Genomic DNA, 13,661 nt, shown 5'->3' on the forward strand with positions numbered 1-13,661 from the left:
CCTCTCGCGAGAGAGTTGAACCAGCCCGCCGATAGCCCCGCGATACCAGTGATGGGATGGAGAGGAGCCGGAGACTCAGGTCCTGTTATCTGGTTCGGTGAGACTAACGAGTCTTTCGTTCATTTCGTTCATTGGAACCAGTGTGGCTCCGTAGCTGTCACTTCAGTCATGACTGAAAAAACACGGCTTTCAAACACTGAAGAGCAACATGGTTTGCTTCACTTGGCATATAATACACAACTTTGCTTTTGTTGAACTATTGAGCACCCTTTTGGGTCAAATCCTACTGAAGTTGAAATGACTGATTACTTCATTTTCCTGTAGGAGAGCACTCCACCTATCATTAAAAAACTCATTCTATGATGGCTGTTCACTGAAGACCCGTAGTTTAATTCATTCCAACTGAAAGGCAAATTAAATATCCATCCGAAAGCTACATAGCTGAAGTTAACTTTGGTGCTAACGTCAGATAGCTCTCATCAGTAATCAGCAATGACATGTTACTGTTATAACCACGTCAAAAATGAACGAATGATCCAAAGACCCACCACAAACTGAAAAATTTAAATTTATGTTGCTTCTTCTTTTTATCCATTTATGTATTTATTTATTTTCAAACATGGGTAGTGTCTTTAAAGCCAGTGGTGATTTCGTCTATTCAACCTCAGCTGTCTCCATTATTAACTCTGGATATACAGTAAAATGACTCCGTCAGCTGCCGTTCACAAACAGTCCTGTCTGTCAAACAGTTGATGAACACATGAGCATAAAACAGAAGATGCAATATTGAAAAAGCCTTGGAGTAGGAAAGAAAGTTTTTTATTCATTAAATACAAAAATGTCCAGAGCAGTGATGACTAAAATAGAACAATAGAAAAGGCACGAGAATTTACTCAAAAATCACACTGTGCCATTAAAAATAAAATTGTCCTCCATTAATCTACTGTGGCTGAAAATAGATGGTCATCTTCCTGACAATGTGTTCTACACTCAAGAGATCCCGTGGCAGTATAATGGCTTGGCATGAGGGGCAGTGTTGAGGTCAACTTTTCCCTGTAGCATTAAAATGAAGGCCTGTAGAACAAAAAAATAGAATCAGACAAAAAGAGTCAACACTTTGGGAACTGGAAATGACCTCTAAGAAGTTCAGATTCTTCTGTATTTATACAATGGGAAACACGTGACTTCACTATCGTGTAATCATCTGCCAGGCTTTTGATAAATGGTTGAGACAAGTGATGCGTATGTTTTAGCCTCCTAATGATCCATGTCAGTATATTTTGGAATTAATCTTAAACTGTGATCATTTTAAGATTCATTGTGACCACCAAGCATTTACATGCTACATAGCTGACCACATAGACACATTTAAACCAGTACATTGGCCTTTTATCTATAGCAAAGGAGCAACTGAAAGCTATAAGTATCAGAATATTAGTCAAATCCACCAATCTGTGGAACACACTGGCTGGGTGATTAGGTCAGTATACTTAAAACATACTGATCAGAGTTTTTCATGATTTGTTAATACCAAGAATAAGTTATTACACAAGAAATAATGCAATGCTGGAGATTTATGACAAGTTTGTTGATAGTATAAAGTTTTTCTTTACAATGACAATATTATATCCTAATAATCATACTGACCAAAGTCTATTTTTTGGGGAGGGAACCCCCGACATTTAATAGCATTCTTCAATGCTTATGCTTCATGCACAGTATAAATGTGTCAGAATGCATCAAGACTCACCAATGAATACAGTGGTTTCACAAGAAGGAGCAGACCTTCTGCGGCCTGAAGGGGTTGGTGCTGGAGGACACACCAGTGAGCAGAGGGTCCTGCAAAGCGTTCTGAATGCAAAATTGTTGAAGGTCTGCGGCTGCCTGGGAGACCTGGTGCCAAAAGAGCAACATGGTTAGGTTAGTTCTGCTTAGACCGATGGGTTTCTAGAGGTGCTCCGGTGAAAACACATGTATGTCACCTCTGACTATGGTGGACATTTTAAAAGTAAAAAATAACCCTACAGGTTTGATCAAATAGAGGGCACGGGATTACGCCAAGGAAATTCAGTGGTTTATTTAAGCATGGTATCTCTGCTGCTGCTGTTTGAATGTCGAATCTTTTTTATCAAATCGTTACTTCTGAATCTACAAACTTTATGAAAATGGTCTACTGGAATGCTTTGATCATTTCCAGTCTTCATCTATAGGGAACCAAACCCACTAGGTAATGAAATAATGTATATTTTGTTAGGACATGCAACAGTTAGTCTATTCTATCAATTCTCTGGAGTAAAAAATATTGAACTAAAGAAAATAAATAAATAAATAAAGGAAAAACCAAAGGGTTCCCGGTCCATTAGTTCATTATCTATTTGTCATAGTTAATACACTGATATATTGTTAGATATAACAGTTAAGATGGGCAGTTTCCCCCACGCTTCACATTAATCGTTTATGACTGAAAAATTATATAAAACTGCAAAAAAAAAAAAGTCATCACGATTTCGGTAACGAAAATAATAATTGAAGGGGCTTGTTTTGTTTCCTTGTTGCTGAAGAAAGCCGTGTAATGTTACGTAATTCTCTGTTTATGTTCCTCTGCTCCACTCCGTCTATTTTATCATCACCTTGTTTATGATACGATGCAATCAACTTGTAAACTCCGCACATGCAATCTTTCCACAAAACAAATCTACACAGGCCAAACCGGTCGATAGCTAAAATAGTGGATATGAGCTCCTCTCAGGTCGGTTTGTCTCCACGTTATAGCACTTTTAGAGAATTAAACACACACTTCCTTTTCTCGGAGCTACGCCCTGCGACGCTTGTTGTGTACCGGCTAAGTTAGCTTAAACGTTACTAACCCCGGCTAGCATCTAGCTAGCAAGTCGGGGTAACATCGACATTTCCCCCGTTTGTTTGGTAAAAAAAAAAACAAAAACAACCTACAAATATATTACCTTCACTCTGTTTATGCTCGCCTCGAAACGGAGCTGCTGTACAGCTTTTTTCATGGCTACAAGGTTTGAGGAACCCGACATTTTGGCTGTGTTTGGTGCGGGAGTGACGGGCGGAGAGGGAGGCTGGAGCCTGGATGCTGAGAGCGGGGCTAAAGATGATCACATCCGGATTCCAGTCCGTCTGTTCACCGCAAGTCCAGCTCAGATACACCAGAGGGCGCTGAATCACAGAGAAAAACGCCGCATTTACTGAAAATATATCTTTATTGCACTGTTCCACCAGCAGGAAAGAAAAGAAAAGAGAAACAAACAAAAAAAATAAAATAAAAAAAAAACAACACACCATTATAATACGCTCCCATTAAAATTCATAAATTATATATTTACAACGTGTAAACATTAAAGTTAGTTTTCAACTATGACATTCAATATAATCAATTTGTTTAAGATATTAACTTTAAATGTCTACTTGATAGATACCCTCCTCCTGATTGTAGCTTAAAGATGATTTGCCAGTGTTGATTTGTTTGAAGGAAATAAATGAACAGTAGCAGATCCAGTTCAATTGTTTACTTATTTGTTCAGCTTTGTTGAATGAATGAATGAATGAATGAATGAATGAATGATGAAGTGCATGTTCATTTAAAAAAAAAAAAAAAAAAAAAAAAAAGCTAAACAACGAAGTGAAGGAATGATACATTGTGGAGTGTCATTTCTTCAAGGCACTGGTTGATTTCTAAGTGATGATGTTTTCATCTTCACCCAGAGAGAAAATACTCAAGTCGCTGCTTCGAACTCTGTTTTTCGCCTGTGCAAGCCTATCTCCATCTTCTATAGAGCTGGACTCTCGCCAGTGTCCTCGATTTGAATGTCTGGAAGAACTGAAATGGGAAATGTGCATTAATGATATAATTTTAGTGTAGCATATTTCAAACATAGGCAGCAACAATGTCCTTTCATACACCAAAACAGTTCTGGTATTTACATGGTGTTTATGTACTACATAATGCCACATTTCAACAGACTGAGGGATTCAAATTTTTTATCTCACAGTGCCTGAATTGATTGCTGGTAAAATAAATAATGCACAAATACATTTTCAGCTGTGGAAAAATGCCTAGAAAACACGATGTCAAGCCTTTCTTAATGCGGGCAATCATAATTACTGTAGTGACTAAAATAATACCTGCTGTCTGGTATGAGACGGAGCATCCGGTACAGTTCATTTGTTGACGGCACACCAGCACTTTGTGAAGGTTTCGGCGTGGAGAAGGTAGCATATGTTGATGATTTGCTCAGTTCAGCCTTCGTAGAAGACATTCTCATCTCTGGCTCACTTCCTGCAATGCAAGGGTTATAGATCGTTTAAGACAAATAGATAGTTTAGGTTTCTTTTATTTTGGTACTCCTCTCTACAAGTCTAAATGTTAAAAGTACACTGATAATATATTATACTGCTCCTATTAGTTGCGTTTTTTCCTCCTTGCAGAAAATGTCAGTAATGACGTACTGATTGATAAGGCACTTTGACCATCAGATGAGGAACACCTCCTTCGATCTGTAAAGGGAGTCATGGTCAAAAACTGATTCTTGAGCCAAGAGGCGCGGTCCTCTTCAAAGGCCCTTTTCTGTGGTTAGCAAACAGATTAACATTAATCCAATGCAATTATAGTGCCACAATGGAAAATGATAAGATCACCACCATCACCACATTAGAAGTCTTGAGTGACTTGAGTACCTCTCGCCCAAGGCGAATAGCAGCCTCTGTGAAGTTCTTTCTCTCCCTCTCAAAGTTTCTCTTCTGTTCCTCAAAGAGCCTCCATTCCTCTTTGAGACGCTCCTTTTCCTCCAGTGTGTAGCAGTCATTAAGAAGAGCGGCAGTCTCATCGTCAAATGATGTGTTGAGTTGTTGCTGTGTAGCCAGATATAGACACAAAATGATTTTAGAACATTATTTGGAATCTCAAAATAACATTCAATGATGTGCAATAGATGAACACATTTATCTTTGATTACACTGACACTCAAAAATAAACCCCTTATGTCTCCCTATACACTTCCATCTGCTGGACATCTGTGGTCTGCGGATACTGACCTGGAGGAGGAGTTGTTGTGCATGAATGAACTCTCTGCACTGCTGAACTTCACACCTCATCCTCTCCATCTCATCCTCATGTGTTTCCCTTGGTATCAGCTCTTTATTCGATTGCAGTTGATTTTGCGCTTGAGATGCTTTTTGGGGGGGGGGGGGGGGGACAAAAAAACAACAACAACAAATAAATAACATCTGCAATAGAAAAACAAGACCTTTGTTGCCTTTGCAGGCCTTCAGAGTATGTAACGGCACTGTGTTCACCTTGGCTGTCTAACTTCTCCATGTGGTTCCTCAGTTTCCGCCACTGCTGGCGGATGCTGTTAGTGAGTTGCTCCCTAGCGTGTTCACAGGATTGGTCCAGTGTTTCCCTGCTACAGTCTCCTGTCTTCTCCTCTCCATCTGAATCCACCTACAACACAGAAACACATCATCTCATTCAATCTGATAGAATTAATGATTAATAAAAATTATTCATTTGCTCAGGAAACAAGCACCTCTAAGAGTTAATAGTCTGACCATCAATTTTCTCAATCTAACAAGTTTCTTTGAGTATTGATCCCAGGTAAATACCTGTTCCAGGCTATCATTAGCAGTGGCTCCTCTGTTTGAGGACCGGCATGGACTCAGTATATGAATCATCTCCTTTTTCATCTGCTGGAGGACTTTCTTAAGCTCAGTGTTCTCGAGCAACAAAGACTTCTGGCTCGCCTCGTAGTCACTGAGCAAGGACTTGTACATCTCACCCTCATGGCTGCAGGGAGCAATTTATAGACATATTTAGCCCGGTTGCTGTTAAGACATTCTACAAATACTATGGTTATCAAATGACATGATGTGGTACCTGGCTGTCACTTTTACAGTTTTCCAGTGACTCCTTTTCCCATCTGACCGTCCCAAACAATTTAGTACATCAATAGCTGAAATAGAGCAGCAAAAACAATTTGCTGTATAAGCTCAACACAAACATATCTATACAGATGCATATCTATGATGGAGATGAGCATTCTTACCAAGTTTTTTATCCTTTCGATCGACCAGTAGCTGGCTGAGGCGTTCCTTGAGCTTTGCAGCCTCTCTCTCTTTTCTCTTGGCATCATGACTGTACTGGGAGGCACGACTGGCAATAATACTTTGGAGTTTCTGAACCTGCACAGTATAAATGAATCAGGAGAGTAGACAGGCAACAGTATGTCCACAGCCATTCAAAACATGAATGTCAATGATTTAAAAAAAAAAAAAAAAAGGAATGATTACCTCATCTTTTTCAGTTTTCAAGCAGTTCTGCAAAGTCTTGATTTTGAGTTGTAGCTGCCTCTCTGTCTCATGTAAACCTGACTTCTCCCTTATAGACAATTCCAACTGATCCTGAAAAGAAATGCACTTTTTATTATCAGCACAGTGATTAAGCAATGTTATACAAAAGCAAGCAGTTTAGGGTTGAAGCAACAAGAGTAGATTCTGGAGAAAAATAGCAAACCTAAAAAAATTTGTATGCTCTCTGAGGACTGCCAACAATATTTAACATAGTAAATTGGCAGATTTAGATAGGAGCAGATATGTTTTGTCTAGAGCTACAGAAACATAACTAGCATTACAATTCAAAATGAAATTTGCCCCATTTCACCTTGGTAAAAAGGGTTGTGATCTATTTATTTACAAAGAAGCCAAGCATGAAGAGCAGCTTAGTGGTACCTCTACTAAATATGCATTTACTCGAGGAAAGATACAGACCATACAGCTACACTAAATTGAATCCAAAGAGGTACGAAATAGACACCACCTACTGTAGGATTAAGACTGTACTAGGAAAGTGGTAACCCTGAGGACCCCACACAATAATATTTACCTTAAGTCTGGAGTTGCTCATCTGTATGTGCTCCAAGGTGCTGGATTTCTTCAGCTGTTCTTTCTCCAGCTCTTCCAAAGTGCACATATTTCGCCTGTGAATCTGCAGCACCTCATACATGGCATTAAGAGCTGGCACTGTGCTCAGACCGGCTCCCCCTGGTGAGCTGGCCTCAATACATGTGGACGAGAGGCCCAGTGATGCAAGCTCCTGAGAAAGAAAGAGGACTTTGGTCATAGTCCTGCCTTTATATTGAATAATTACTGCAGCGATGCAGCAGCAAACTGAACCAGATTCTCAATTAAGTCTAATGCTAAGGCCAAATGCATTTCATTTACATTACACATACTAAACCTGAAGATTTCCATACCTGATTGATGTATAAAATGCAATGAGGGATATTATCTTCTGTGCAAAAGGCACTTATCACACTGTAGGAGCTTTTGGACAGGGGCACAGAGGAGTACATTGACACGAGGTTGTTCTGTCTTGAGGGTGACATTGTCACATGTGATATTGTGGAAATGTCATAGTTTCCTGGGGGAAAAAAAAAGACTAAATGACATTTGGGCAGACTTGAATTAGGCTGCTGCTTCAAAATGAGAACAGATATATGGGTCACCCCTTGCAGATCCCAAAGAAAGCACAGCAGATAGGTCTTGATATTTATAGTATTCTTCTGGATATAGCAAGGGGAGGGCGAAAAAAAAAAAGTTACCTATTGATGTTTCTGTTGGCACACTTGTCCACCACTCTCCCATAATCACCAACACATCAGGACACAAGGATGTGAGGTCATGAGTTATCAACCACGAGGTGGATTAGTACTCAGGCTGTGGATCAGAGGCTCCCACTGGATCAGAGCCCTGCAATAGAGCATCAGACCATGTGATAGATCGACAACAGATTATCTGGACTCCTGCTTCACCCACACAGGATTAACCGTCAGTGCTGTACCAGAGGGAGGGTTAGATTGGGGTTTAACAGGGTCCTCCTATTGGACACTGGCATCTAAATTGCATGGTGGTAAGATGATCTCAGCGACAAGCCAATGGACTTACAAATGATGGAAAAAGTGGAATCCACTATACAGGGGCGAAATCCAAACAAATACTTTTTTCCTTTTTTTTGACTTTTGTACCCTGGAGACATTATTATAATTGTTATCTTGACATGTTGTGGTGAAACATGCTGAACAAGATTATCTGCCTCTACCTCTCCCACAACTTCACCTTGTAGAGATATGTTTCAACTTTAACACAATGTGCCGGTCTCAGTGGAGGAGAGACCTTCATGTCCTGTTCACTCCTGTGAAGGCACGAATGTTTGTGAAGACACTGCCAGTCAACACAAAATGTCTGTTTTTAGTGCCATAACAGCAAACCCTCCTTATCTAATCAGCCAGAGAAAACACACACACACACACACACACACACACACACACACACACACACACACACACACACACACACACACGACAGCAAGCGTGCCTCTGGTCAGTTCAATGGCTTCACCTAAACGGTGATTAGAGACTTTAAACAGGAAAGAAAACATCAACGTCACATTAAATCAGCTGGACCTTCGTTACTAGGCAACGTCAAGGGGTTTTGCTAACGTTAGCTCGTTTGCTAAACAAAAACGTAAACGGTAAAATTATTTAACACGCGTGTTGCTGTAAACTAAAGCAGTTTGACTTGGTTCAGACAGACGTGGTTGTGAGTCTGAAACGTTAAATAAATGAACATGTACAACGGAGGAGGTTATTTCACCGTTGTCACCGTTTTCACCGGGCTAACCTGGACATTAGAAGGGGATCAACTTCGGTCCGGAGTCCGATGCTGCAGGTAAAACAAAAACAAAAATTTAAAAAAAATGTTCAACAAACTGCACCTCGACAGGAAGCAACTGCGACTGCGACATCCAAGTCAGCTGTCAGCATATTGTCAGGAAAAAAAGAAAGAAAAGAAGCAGCGAAAACCTCACCGAGTCGAGTCGGCGGCGGACGGCTGAAGGTGGGCCGGGGCTGCAGCAGCGGCCGCCGTGTGTTTATCAAGTGCGCTCCTCCGCCGGCCGCCATCCAAAGCTCCGCGTCATTGGAGGCCGCTCCGGCGAGCCGCCAGTATCTGAGGCCCGCATTGGACCTGAGCAAGCCCGGAGTGCGATTATGCAAATAAGAAGAGCTGTCAGGTGTCAGGAAACACACACACCGCCCTCCGATGGCATTTTGCGTTGCCGACACATTTCTTGACATGCTCTCTTTTCTTTTTCTTTTTCTTTTTTTTTTTAAAGGCAATGTGAAAAGACAAAGAGTTTTTGCTATTTTATTATCCCGTTTTATTCTCTTCAGAGGAGGGATTATGTTGAATGTAAGACAAATATGAGAGTTAAGTGTTACGGAAAATTGATTTGGTCAGAAGTGCAAAACATAAATGGAAGCCATGCAAAAATAAGTACATTCAAGTCGTTAATCATCGATTTAGTTCATATGTCATCACATGTCATTTTATTTCAATTCGCTGTAACCAAGTAGTTTATTTTATGGCGTAGTGCAAGTTTGATTTTAAAACCAACAAATCTGCTTTAAATGGGATTTTTTTCTTATGTTCGTGTGTAATCAGGACAAACACCCCTTAAAGTTGGAGGATTGCTTCTTCTCCAAGAAATCTTTCTTGAAAAGGAAATGGTAATAAATATTAATACTGAAATTGTTACCTTGAGAATGTCACACAGTTGTTCACAAAAGGTTTTGTATTTTACAACAAGTCAAGTCGAAAACAAAAAACGAAACTACTTCGTTTGAATGAGATGCAAACATCTCATGGCAGGCAGCAGCGTGGAGAGAGGCAGCAGGACGTCAGCTCTTCATCAGTCTGGTATCTTCCTGACTCAGGCTGGTCCCTGCACTCTGCTATGAAGGCCTGCAGCTGGGACACTGGCACTTTGTCTTGCTGGTGATGCTTAAAAGGAACCATTGGAAAGTCAAAAGGAGGATCAGGTGTAACGATGTCATTGGTGTTAAGTGGCACTACACCACGACACAGACGGATACGGATGCTGTATGTTATCGTGCAGGTTATTCACCTTTATGGTCTCATAGGTGTCAGTAATGAGAGCGATGAATAGGCTGAGCACCATGTAGATGAAAAGGGAGATGAAGGAGTAGAGGTAGAGTCTGCTGAAAAGCCACACCATGTAGCTCTTGTCTCTCAAGTTCAGGAATGTGGCATACATGTCATCGCCGTTGATGAGGGAGAAGAGGCACTCTGTCACCCTGTCGAGGGTTCGAAACTGCAGAAAAGATATTTGATAGAAGTGTTACCAGGGAAAAAAACCCTCACAGTGACATTTGAAATGTAGAATATGATTCTAATTTTCAGACTTTGTCATGGTAAGGCCCAAGCACTATCCAGCCACAGAAGCAGTATCCAAGGTAGATCATGGCTGCGCAACAGCAGAATCGGATCACGTTTGGCAACGCTGCTCTCAGGGTTAATATAAGGATCTAGAAAGGAAAAGAAAAATAAAAGCTGCCATTTCCTTCGAAAATGCATTTGCTACCTTTAGCAGATTTGCTTCAGCATCGTCTAAAAATGAAAAGTAGAGTCATTCTTACATTGTATTTTTTGAAGAAACCAAGATAACGGATCACACCAACCCAAACAAGCATTGTGGCTGTTCCCAGCAAGATACTACAGACGTCATAGTTTGTCAGGAACTGCAAGAGAACAGAAAGAACGGCATCCCAGATTATTTTCACATATCAAACTACAAATCATAATGGTCATTATTAACGTTTCCTTTTTGTTTGAAGATCATTACCTTTAGGCCAACACTCAACATTGGATAAAATTTGCAAATATATACAATGTGTAAGACAGCTCAAAGAAAAACAAGCCTTTGTTTGTATCCCAATTTTGAGCGCTGACCCAGCGATGGTCAGCATGTCACTGACAATGATGAGGATATACCAGCCATTCACAAACTCCATGCGGTCTGACCAAGGGACAATTTTATTGTAGTATGCATGGAAGAATATGTTGAACTCCTGTATCAGAAACATTGACATATTATACCATATCAGTAAACCATTCACATTTTGCACATTTTAATACTCAACACAAGTTATAAATGTTGTTTTAAGGATTGCCTTGGTTGGAAAATAGCATCACTTTTATATATAAATTATATCTAGACCAGATTATTTTACTCCCCTGAGCCAACAGCTAAATGTACCAAGCTCCTGCGCATACTGAAATGAGTGGGGAAATGTACTTGTTGCTCAAACTGAAACTTACAAACTGGAGTTGGATGCCGTTGATGACAGACCGTGTGCAGAGAATGAGCGAGGTCAAACAGGCCAAGATGACCACAGAGTCAAACCACAGGAGGAGATAGTCATTCTTCCCAGCTGCAGATGACAGCAACAGATTGAGTTCAGTTGTAGCACCAGCAGCTTTGTTGCCAGATGCTGAGCAAGATTGTGTAACCATTGTGTTTGCAGAGTAATGTCAACGTGCCCTCTGCTGGTATTTTCAAGCAATGGCAAAAAAAAAAAAAAATAATAATTTTGTTTTATCAGCGTGTGTGCTTTTTTCAGTTTGTGTAATAACTTACAGGCCCCTTCCACATTCCAGTCCCTGCATTCATAAATCCTGGCATCATTTTCAACATAAACCTTAATCTTTCCACTGTGTGCTCGGTTGTCAAACATGATCTGTGTAAAAGGGAAAGAAATTAGAACCAACAATGACTTCATTGCCCCAAAACCCAAATCAGTATGAAGCAGGTTTCAAACAGTCACCAACCATTATGTGGAAGTCATAACAATCTGGTAGTTCGTGGTGCCTCACGGTCTGCAGATTGATGGTTTTCAGTGTTAGGTAGATGTTCACTGATAGCAGACTAGACATACAAACATAAATTAGCAGAGGGAAACATGCTTATTACACGACATGAAACCATTATTTTCAGTTTAGTCACCTTTTAAAATCTAAAGAGAAGTTGAAGTGAGCCGCTAAACTGCAGTTGTCAACCGACTGCATTGGGTGGATGGAAATACAATCTGTGAGAAGGAAACATTTCATTTGATTTTGTTTGACAGTTCAGCATCAGCATTCATTGCTCTGACTACCCGGTGCCACTGTTAACAATACAAGCTTCCTGTTTTCATGGAGTCACAAGAAAATCCACATTGCAATTATCTTCCACTCTTGAATGAATCAGCTTCCAAAAATACAGCTCGCATTAAAAAAAAAAAAAAAAAACTTAAATAGACAATTTCCACTTCTAACTGTAACTATGGTGATTAAATAAGCCTTTAACGTCAGAATGAACATTTTTGTGCTTTAGTACCTTTATCAATATGTGGGTCAATGTCAAAGGTGTCAGTGCCCGGATCAATGCTGCTGTTTCTGTAAAATTCTCGACAGACTGATAAAGGAGTGTACTCTCCATCAACCCTCTCATAAGCCAGATTAGCTACAGTCAGGTTCTGGAGATTGATGTACTGAAAAGAAAATGGGAAGAAGCGTAAAAAGGATGTTTTGTTTTGTTTTCTTTTTCATGAAATATAACTTTACATTTGAGTGCTGTGATGTGATCTAAGGTTAAATTCTTGTGACTGAACTACATCTTCAGTACCGTGTTGATAATGTAGTGTATGTGATCATACACATCCGCTTTAGTGTAGAGTGAGTAGCTTTCCTGCCGGTGGTCTTTGAATCCTTTGAGAAATAGATGCCTGAAAGTCACCAGATTCTCATCCTTGAAGGTCACCATCATTTCGTTGCTCAGACCAAAAGACACCAACTGATTGGAAAAGGGAGGAATGAATATGAATCCACCTTCTGTACATATTTATACTCTATATTGAATAATGTGGTGTTAATCAAAGGATCTTTCTTGTGCGCTACCTGGATTGTGGTGATGGCTATTTTTAATATTTGTAACATCAGTTTCCACGGTTTGCGTCCCCTGGCTCTGTATTTCTCACAGGGGTTCATGAAGAAGTACTTGAGCCTTCGTCTGAAATCCTCCACTGCCTTTGAATCCAGAGTGTGAGTGCTCCATCTGTAGTGACCGTTTGTCCTCGGCTCCTCCGATCTCAAGAGAGGTTGTGAGTCTTCCATTACACTGAAATGCAGAGGGGGGAAAAAAAAAATCATATTTCAGCAGTAGCAGTTTTGCTAATGTGTTTGTTTATACTTTTTGCTGAGGTTAAAATGTGTCAGAGAGGGGTTAGTCATTCCGCTCATTCTGATGTGTATCAAACTGGTTCTCCTGCATGAACTCTCTGCTGCCATTCTTTCCTCTTTGTCTTAACGCTGTCACTCTGGGGTACATATTAATGTGAGAAAAATGAGCTACAATGGTCAAAGAAACCACAAAGCTGCATCTTTAGCATCATTTATCCATGTTTATCTCAAGCACAGCTAATTGCAGCAGAGCTGTCTGCATCAGTGAGCGGAAATAAGACAGCGAATGCAGAGACTTCACCGATTTATACGACAAAGCAAATTCTATAGTAAATATTACATTTCACAATATGTATCTAAAAATGTGTCATAACAAAAAGTGGTGAGTAAAAGTTAAATGTCCGAACAATGTGGATTTATGTGACATAAAAGTTAGCATACAGTATATTAGTGAAAATAACTCAATTACCTGCGCACACCTGCAGTGCACCACCAAGACAGAGCAGCTAGTCACCCAGAGGCCTCCCTGCTGTCTGAGGGCGGCAGTCAGCACGCCAGCCTTT

General features: G+C 40.2%; 3 protein-coding genes across 3 annotated transcripts in view; all 3 read right to left on the reverse strand.

The window, feature by feature from the left end:
* Positions 1-797: 797 nt before the first annotated feature.
* On the reverse strand, positions 798-3,116 carry LOC115058328 (guanine nucleotide-binding protein G(I)/G(S)/G(O) subunit gamma-5-like). Its single transcript, XM_029525666.1, has 3 exons — positions 2,964-3,116; positions 1,751-1,893; positions 798-1,074 (listed from the first exon to the last, which is right to left on the reverse strand). The coding sequence occupies exons 1-2, from the start codon at positions 3,042-3,044 to the stop codon at positions 1,768-1,770; spliced, it is 207 nt and encodes a 68-aa protein (XP_029381526.1). The 5' UTR covers positions 3,045-3,116; the 3' UTR covers positions 798-1,074; positions 1,751-1,767.
* A 178-nt stretch (positions 3,117-3,294) lies between these two features.
* ssx2ipa (synovial sarcoma, X breakpoint 2 interacting protein a) lies at positions 3,295-7,764 on the reverse strand. The gene is made up of 13 exons (XM_029525658.1): positions 7,623-7,764; positions 7,275-7,441; positions 6,905-7,114; positions 6,313-6,423; positions 6,069-6,204; positions 5,900-5,975; positions 5,629-5,809; positions 5,320-5,467; positions 5,059-5,195; positions 4,702-4,875; positions 4,474-4,591; positions 4,150-4,303; positions 3,295-3,844 (listed from the first exon to the last, which is right to left on the reverse strand). The coding sequence occupies exons 1-13, from the start codon at positions 7,663-7,665 to the stop codon at positions 3,700-3,702; spliced, it is 1,800 nt and encodes a 599-aa protein (XP_029381518.1). The 5' UTR covers positions 7,666-7,764; the 3' UTR covers positions 3,295-3,699.
* Positions 7,765-9,685: 1,921 nt separating this feature from the next.
* The window catches only part of LOC115058326 (mucolipin-3-like), a 3,993-nt gene continuing 17 nt past the window's right edge, over positions 9,686-13,661 (reverse strand). Inside the window, exons 1-13 of the mRNA XM_029525664.1 lie at positions 13,568-13,661; positions 12,817-13,036; positions 12,545-12,712; positions 12,257-12,410; positions 11,885-11,966; positions 11,710-11,806; positions 11,519-11,618; positions 11,200-11,312; positions 10,800-10,949; positions 10,518-10,619; positions 10,284-10,406; positions 9,986-10,192; positions 9,686-9,861 (exon numbers count right to left, since the gene is read on the reverse strand). The exon at positions 13,568-13,661 is cut by the window's right edge and continues 17 nt beyond it. Of these exons, the coding sequence (XP_029381524.1) occupies positions 9,721-9,861; positions 9,986-10,192; positions 10,284-10,406; positions 10,518-10,619; positions 10,800-10,949; positions 11,200-11,312; positions 11,519-11,618; positions 11,710-11,806; positions 11,885-11,966; positions 12,257-12,410; positions 12,545-12,712; positions 12,817-13,032 (1,653 nt within the window). The 5' untranslated portion in view covers positions 13,033-13,036; positions 13,568-13,661 and the 3' untranslated portion in view covers positions 9,686-9,720. The remainder of the gene's footprint in view (positions 9,862-9,985; positions 10,193-10,283; positions 10,407-10,517; positions 10,620-10,799; positions 10,950-11,199; positions 11,313-11,518; positions 11,619-11,709; positions 11,807-11,884; positions 11,967-12,256; positions 12,411-12,544; positions 12,713-12,816; positions 13,037-13,567) is intronic.

This window comes from Echeneis naucrates, chromosome 17, assembly GCF_900963305.1.
Source record: "Echeneis naucrates chromosome 17, fEcheNa1.1, whole genome shotgun sequence".
In the NCBI taxonomy this organism is placed as follows: Eukaryota; Metazoa; Chordata; class Actinopteri; order Carangiformes; family Echeneidae; genus Echeneis; species Echeneis naucrates.

Coding starts and splice junctions, on each gene's coding strand:
- LOC115058328 (XM_029525666.1), bottom strand. CDS start 3,044: ATGTCGGGTTCCTCAAACCTTGTAGCCATGAAAAAAGCTGTACAGCAG. Junction 1,894..2,963: donor CGAGCATAAACAGAGTGAAG/GTAATATATTTG, acceptor TTTTGGCACCAG/GTCTCCCAGGCAGCCGCAGA.
- ssx2ipa (XM_029525658.1), bottom strand. CDS start 7,665: ATGGGAGAGTGGTGGACAAGTGTGCCAACAGAAACATCAATAG. Junction 6,205..6,312: donor TGAAAACTGAAAAAGATGAG/GTAATCATTCCT, acceptor TATACTGTGCAG/GTTCAGAAACTCCAAAGTAT. Junction 5,976..6,068: donor TCGAAAGGATAAAAAACTTG/GTAAGAATGCTC, acceptor GCTCTATTTCAG/CTATTGATGTACTAAATTGT.